At 34.4% G+C, this 7,260-nt stretch overlaps 1 protein-coding gene across 2 annotated transcripts in view; it reads left to right on the forward strand.

Moving 5' to 3' along the window:
• tbl1x (transducin beta like 1 X-linked) overlaps positions 1-6,929 on the forward strand; it is a 30,729-nt gene extending 23,800 nt beyond the window's left edge. For both annotated transcript variants that reach the window (XM_079619682.1, XM_079619681.1), the window contains exons 10-15: positions 307-428; positions 863-937; positions 1,681-1,799; positions 3,120-3,285; positions 4,691-4,792; positions 5,144-6,929. In XM_079619682.1, coding sequence (XP_079475808.1) covers positions 307-428; positions 863-937; positions 1,681-1,799; positions 3,120-3,285; positions 4,691-4,792; positions 5,144-5,170 — 611 coding nt within the window. In that variant the 3' untranslated portion in view covers positions 5,171-6,929. The remainder of the gene's footprint in view (positions 1-306; positions 429-862; positions 938-1,680; positions 1,800-3,119; positions 3,286-4,690; positions 4,793-5,143) is intronic.
• Positions 6,930-7,260: the final 331 nt, after the last annotated feature.

Below are 7,260 nucleotides of genomic sequence, written 5' to 3' on the forward strand. Positions count from 1 at the left end.
CGACTTATAGTCCATATAGTCCAGTGCGACTTATAGTCCATATAGTCCAGTGCGACTTATAGTCCAGTGCGACTTATAGTCCAGTGCGACTTATAGTCCATATAGTCCAGTGCGACTTATAGTCCAGTGCGACTTATAGTCCATATAGTCCAGAAAATACGGTATTCACGATACTGCCTCGAGTATCTTATTGCTTACATAAATTAAATGAATAAAAAAGCAATCGACGGTGGGGCGGTTGCTCTTGAACTATCGTAGCAAGCGTACTGTGTGCCTATAACGCAGCATGTGTGGTGTTTCCCGCAGCGCCGGCGCTGGACGTGGACTGGCAGAATAACACGACGTTCGCCTCGTGCAGTACGGACATGTGCATACATGTGTGTCGACTCGGGAGTGAGCGTCCACTCAAGACCTTTCAAGGGCACACGGTGAGCACACTAGAGTTACACACGAGTTCAACACTTTACAGAACGTGTCTGAGTCAACATGAACTTAGTCTTAATCACGGTAACAAACAGGTATTCATAATGAGTTTCCGCCTTAAATTATTACATTGTTTAATTTAATAAATTTTTATCTAACTGTGATTCGTATATGTACATTTCTGAGATACTTAGACAGTTTCCTCTGATCACAGAACTCTGTAAAATCAAAGGTTGTGTTGTTAACATTAACATGAACACACAATGAACAGGTTTATTATTATTAACTAAGATTAAGAAAGATTAATAAATACTGTAATAAATGTATTGCTCATTGTTAGTTCATGTTGGTTAATACAGTAACTAATGAAGCTGATGGTAAAGTGTTAGCGAGTTGAACTGTCACACACTAGATGAACACAGTGTGTGTTTGCTTTCAGAATGAAGTGAACGCCATTAAATGGGATCCGTCGGGGATGTTGCTGGCTTCCTGTTCGGATGACATGACGCTAAAGGTGGGAATTATTTGCCGTTTTCTAAAGTATATAAAATTATACTTTTTTTTTAAAAAATTCAGAAAGCTTATTTTATTTAATTTTGATATTTTTCTATTTTTTAATGCAATATATATATATATATATATATATTAACCTTTAAATCACTAGATTTGATCAATAAATAATACATAAATAGTAATTTAAGCACATTCTTCACATTCTTTCAACTTAAATTCAAAATAACTCACAATTTCATGCATAACCCTTTTAATTCCGCTCTAAATATCTTACATTGAGAGTCTTTGCTGACCTCTTGTGGAAAAATTATAATATAACATGATATTTCATGACTCTTGCCACTGGATGGCCTTCAGTGTGCATTCAGATACACATGTAGACATTATAAAATATTTTTTTTGGTAAGGTTTAGCATTATTAGTTTGAATTTTGAGCATTTTTAGGGTTTTCTATGTGTACTGGAGCATTCCTCACCACTCCATTCATACTATGGGAGTCAAATTGACCCGAATTTGTTACTTTTTTTAATTTCTCCTCGAATCCATACAAGTCCTGGGGACACTCTTTTTATTTTTATTTTTTTTATTCCGGATCAAAATGACCCGAGGGAAGGATGAGGGTTAAATATTTAGTTTTATCTGCCAACTCTGATTAGGGAGAATACACCTTTTTTTTTATATTGCATGAAGAAATATTAAATATGATCAAATTTAGACCGTACTGACACGTTTCTCTCGTGGCAGATCTGGAGTATGAAGCAGGATTCATGTGTTCACAACCTTCAAGCGCACAATAAAGAGATCTACACCATCAAATGGAGCCCCGCGAGCAGCGGTCTCAACGCTAGCCTCCTGCTAGCCAGGTAATAGCATTATTCTATTCTATTATCTTATTCAGCCATATTGCGCATTTCCCATTCATAGTAATATGAGTGTGTCATAGAAGTTAGGAAAAGTGTAAATGAGTAAAATAATAAATAAACAAAATAATAAATAAACAAAACATGCACTTATATACCGTTTGTATTCAATTAGATTAGATTAAAATAAATGTCTAATTATTAAAATAGATTAAGTATAAATATAATACAATTATATTTATATAGATGAAATCGTAAATATAAAAAAATAAATGTGAAACATGATTCCAATAAATTACATTAAAATAAATAAACTAAAAAATTTAATAAAATAAATCAATATCGGATTACAATAAATAAAAAATAGATTAAATCTATTAAATTAGATTTAAATAAGTGTAAAAATGGTTAAAATAAATTAATCAAAATAAAAATACAACATTATTTATAACACAAAATTATTTTATTATATGTATTAAACTAGATTCAAATAAATGTCAAATTATTATAATATATTAAAGTAAATATAATAAAATAAATGTAATCCCCCCCCAATAAATTAGATTAAAGTACTTGCATGTTAGATTGCAATAAATAAAAATAAGAAATATATGAAATTAAATTAAGATCCAAATAAATTAGATTAAATAAAATACATATTAGATTACAATGAATAAAAATAAGAAATATATGAAATTAGATTAAAATAAGTATAAAAATGATCCAAATAAATTAGATTAAATTAAATACATATTAGATTACAATGAATAAAAATAGATTATATATATTAAATTAGATGAAAATAAAGTAATCAATAAATCTGAAATATTACAATAAATACAAATTTGATTATATATTAAATTAGATTAAAATAAATTATTCCAATAAAAGTAAATAAATATTAATTACAATAAATAACAATTACATGAAATATATTAAATTAAAATAAAAAATAAATAAATAAAAATTAAATATTACAATTAATAAAAATTAGATTTAAATAAATGTCAAATTTTCAGAGTATAAATTGGTTGTTTTATACAAGAAACTATGTACGCTTGTTTCCGCCACAGATTAAAGACTTTTTATTTCACAATTCTGATGTTTTTTTCTCAGAATTGTGTGATGTGAACTTGCAATTCTGAAGAAAAAAAAACATCAGAACTGTGAAATAAAGTCACTTTAGTTACTTTTTTCTTTTTAAATCTGCAATTGCAAGATAAAAAGTCGCAATAATCTTTTAAAATGTTTTTATTCTGTGGTGTAAACGAGCTTCCATAAGCCCCTGGTCAAAACAAATGTGTGTGTGTGTGTGTTCCTCAGCGCCTCTTTCGACTCGACGGTGCGGTTATGGGATGTGGACCGAGGCGAATGCATCCACACACTCACCAAACACCAGGAGCCGGTGTACAGCGTGGCCTTCAGTCCCGACGGGAGGTTCCTGGCCAGCGGATCTTTCGACAAATGCGTTCACATCTGGGACACGCTGGTCAGTGCTAGCGCATCGCTACAGGGTCACCGGGCAGTGACTAGCATTAAACACATTAAATGGATTTTTGTGAAAATTAAGGCCTTAAATAGCTTTAGAAGCATTGCGTTTTAATCCTACAGGCATTAAAAATGTTGATAGTTTTGAAGAAAATGTTATATTATCAAAAAAAATTTTTTAATGTAATCAGATTACTTTTTCAAGTAACTAGTAAAGTAACGCATTACTTTTAAAATTTACAACAAAATATCTGAGTTACTTTTTCAAATAAGTAACGCAAGTTACTTTGTTTTCCCATTTATTGACTGACGTGTGTGTGTGTGTGTGTGTGTGTGTGTGTGTGTGTGTGTGTGTGTGTGTGTGTGTGAGAGAACATGATGGTTATTGTAGTTCTAGACTGAATGTGAGCATTTACTCATCTCTCTTGCACAAAAATAGATTCAATATTCCCTTTAAAATGAATAAAATCAGTGAATCAGAATATTATGCAAACCTCCAATAACTAAATATGTTTAATAAAACATAAATTTTTTTATGCATTTAATCTCACTTTATTGACCAATGTACTTTCTTCTGACCTTCGGTGATTCAGTGAAACCATAAGCAAAAATGACTCTAGATTTGTTTGTTTTTATCGGTAAAGTAAGCGTTAAACTGTTTCCTCCTGCATCTATTCTTCAGTGAACATAACAGCGAACGGGTCTTTACATTTACCCAGATATATAACTTTTTTTTGTTAGAAAAAAACAAGCCCAGCCAAGGTGAAAAAAAAAGTTTTCTAAAAAAGTAACTAAGTAACGCAATTGACCGTTCGCAAAGACCCGCCCCCTTAGTTACTGTTGCTATGTCCGACAAGCCACGCCTCTCTCACACACACCATGTTCTCACGCAGTTAAAAACACACACGGAGCAGAGAGACACTGACAACACACTGACAGACACAGACCAGGTCACTTTTGATATTAAACAGTCTCAACTTCCAAATTTGGCCATTTTGTCAAGAAATTTAAACAATAAATTCCGTTTTGTGGCTCTTTATCATATAGCATCAAATAAACATGAATGAACATCAGAAGGAATGTTGTTTTAACCGAGACGTCAGTACACTCCGCTTCTCAAGCTCAAATCCTCCAACGGTAATCTACTAACTCTCCTGACTGCTTTGTCGGACAAAATGGCGGATTCGGCGAATGACTGATTATGATTGGTCAGATCACCTGTCAATCAAACTCCCTGCGAAGGGTCAATTAGTTACTTTTTAAGGGAGTAACACAATATTGTAATGCATTACTTGCAAAGTGACTTTCCCCAACACTGTATATAACCCGTCATGATGATTATGATGATGATGAGGATGATGATGATGAATATGATCATGATGATGATGAAGAGCGTGTCTCCTCAGAGTGGCGCGCTGGTGAACAGCTACAGGGGAACCGGAGGGATATTCGAGGTTTGCTGGAACAGTCTGGGAGATAAGGTCGGAGCGAGTGGGTCTGATGGATCGGTACGTGCGCTTCTTAAAATTACTTATAAAACATCATACAAAACTAATCCAAAGGGTTTTTTGTTTTGTTTTTGTTTTTCATAGGGTTAATATCATTAACCCTGTGTTTTTAATAGTCGTAGTGTTTGTTAATGATATTAACCCTGTGTTTTTAATAGTCGTAGTGTTCGTTAATGATATTAACCCTGTGTTTTTAATAGTCGTAGTGTTCGTTAATGATATTAACCCTGTGTTTTTAATAGTCGTAGTGTTTGTTAATGATATTAACCCTGTGTAAATATTACCAGGGTTAATATCATTTTAATGATATTATCACCTCTTTGTTAATGTTAATATTACCTCTTTTTCCAGGTCTGTGTTCTTGATTTACGGAAATAGTGTTCGCTGAGTCCCGGATGCAGGGTTGTGCAGCTAAAGCCTTCAGCGCGTCTGAACTCGTTTGTTCCGTGGAGCCGGTCGATTGAGATCCGGGAACAGAATCTGATTGAAACGGTCAGCGAACAGCTGGAGCTGTTGATCGACGTGGGAGAGCTGGAGACGTTTCTTTTGAGAGGTTTCATCGCGTGTTTTTTGTCCAGCGATGTCACGCATCAGTATCGCTGAGCGCCGCTGATGTTCGTCGGGCTTTTTTAACTGCGGAAAACAGATTTTTAACAACCTTTAATTCAAGACGAGGCTTCACGTGTGCGAGAACCTGATTGTTTTCCAACTTTACCGTGTGATACCGAGGTGAATGAAGACGCCGAGTACGTGGGAAAATATTTTATGAATATGTTTGATTCTCAGATATTAAATATACAGGTGTATAATCTCCCCGCTGGATGTACATTTAATGAATGTAAAGATGTAAATGAGACCACAGATTTTATAAACTGTGTTTATATGTTTATAAAGTAATCAATCTTTAATACTTTTAGTTTTTTTCTGATTTTGTGGACGTCATGCCTGCTGGATCGGCAGCAAACGCGCTATCTTGAGATTGTGATGCATGTTATAAGGATACGTGCCTCAAAATCTGTTATCGTACGTGGGTGAAGTGCATTCTGGGACGTGTTTTAGTTAGTGCAGGTCTTCATGCTTGTATGCATCAACGTTGTGTCCGAATCGGGTGCGATGTGATAAAACGACAAGTAATAAAAGTGCTCCCTTCCATGCAAATCTGATTTATTTTTTTGGTCTTATTTTGTTGTTTGGTTTATTTTCTGCTGCGCTGGGAAGCTCCGCCCAGCGTGAAATATCATTGGTCCAAAATCCTATTTTATTTGAAACAGGAGTTTTAAATTATGCAATCAGACTGTCAGTCAATACACCATCTTTACTAAATTACAAATGCACACAATAGGATAAACAAAACATCTAATAATAAAGAAATAAAATCAAGTTGATATAAAGTTGAATAAAAACATTTCCTTATTGGAACGTGTGATGTGTCAATCTCAAATGTTTGGACCAATGAGGTTTCACCGTGGGCGGAGCTACTCGCGTCACTGCAGAATTACAAACAAACCAACCAACCGTCAAAAAATCAAACCCGGATTCACATGGATGAGGAGGTAAACGTGACGCGTTTTCTTATTGAAATGAGCGGCAAAATGTTAACCGTTCATCTGAATACACCCTAGATTATCACTTTATCTCGCATGTACACGTGATGCAGCAGAAACATGATTGTTTGTCAGGACGATGTCCATCTACTGATCTCTGTGTGTGTTTGACCGGTCACGCGTTATTAACCCTTCAGGGACTGATGATCGGTTACGTTAGTCCTGCTGTATACTTTTAAAACTGTGATTGGCGCCTTTTCTCTCGACGTGATCGTTCGTTATTTAACCGCCACTGCGGGTGACAATGTAAGATGGACGTGTCTTCTTTTTTTTATTTCATTAAAACCAAGTTTAGTTTAATGGGGAATTTATTTGAGATGCATCTAAATCACCGCGTTTCCTCGGTTCACCGGAACCGGAAGCCCTTATTGTCTGTGTCAGACTGTAATCTTGGCTCGTCGAGATCCTCGCGGTTCATCATGTTTTGACGTGTATCTGCCAAGTATAAAGTTTAACTCTGTTTCGTGGACAAAACTGTATCTCAATGTCTCGCATTCAGAGGCTCAAATAAATCACTCTATTTTGATATTACCAACAGTCGTGTGTTTGATTCATTCAAATTGCACGCCATGACTTTTGTTTGGAATAATAATCTGAAGCAGCACAACAGTTTTCAACACTGATAATAATCATAACTGTGTCTTGATCATCAGATCCTCATATTACACTGATTTCTGGAGGATCATGTGACACTGAAGACTGGAGTAATGATGATAAACTCAGCTTTGATCACAGGAATAAATTACACTTTACTATATATTCACATAGAGAACTGATGATTTACGTTATAATAATATTTCACTGTTTTACTGTATTTTTGATCAAATAAACTCAGCTTTGATCACAGGAATAAATTACACTTTA

The sequence above is a fragment of the Phoxinus phoxinus genome, assembly GCF_949152265.1.
Source record: "Phoxinus phoxinus genome assembly, chromosome: 7".
Classification (NCBI taxonomy): Eukaryota; Metazoa; Chordata; class Actinopteri; order Cypriniformes; family Leuciscidae; genus Phoxinus; species Phoxinus phoxinus.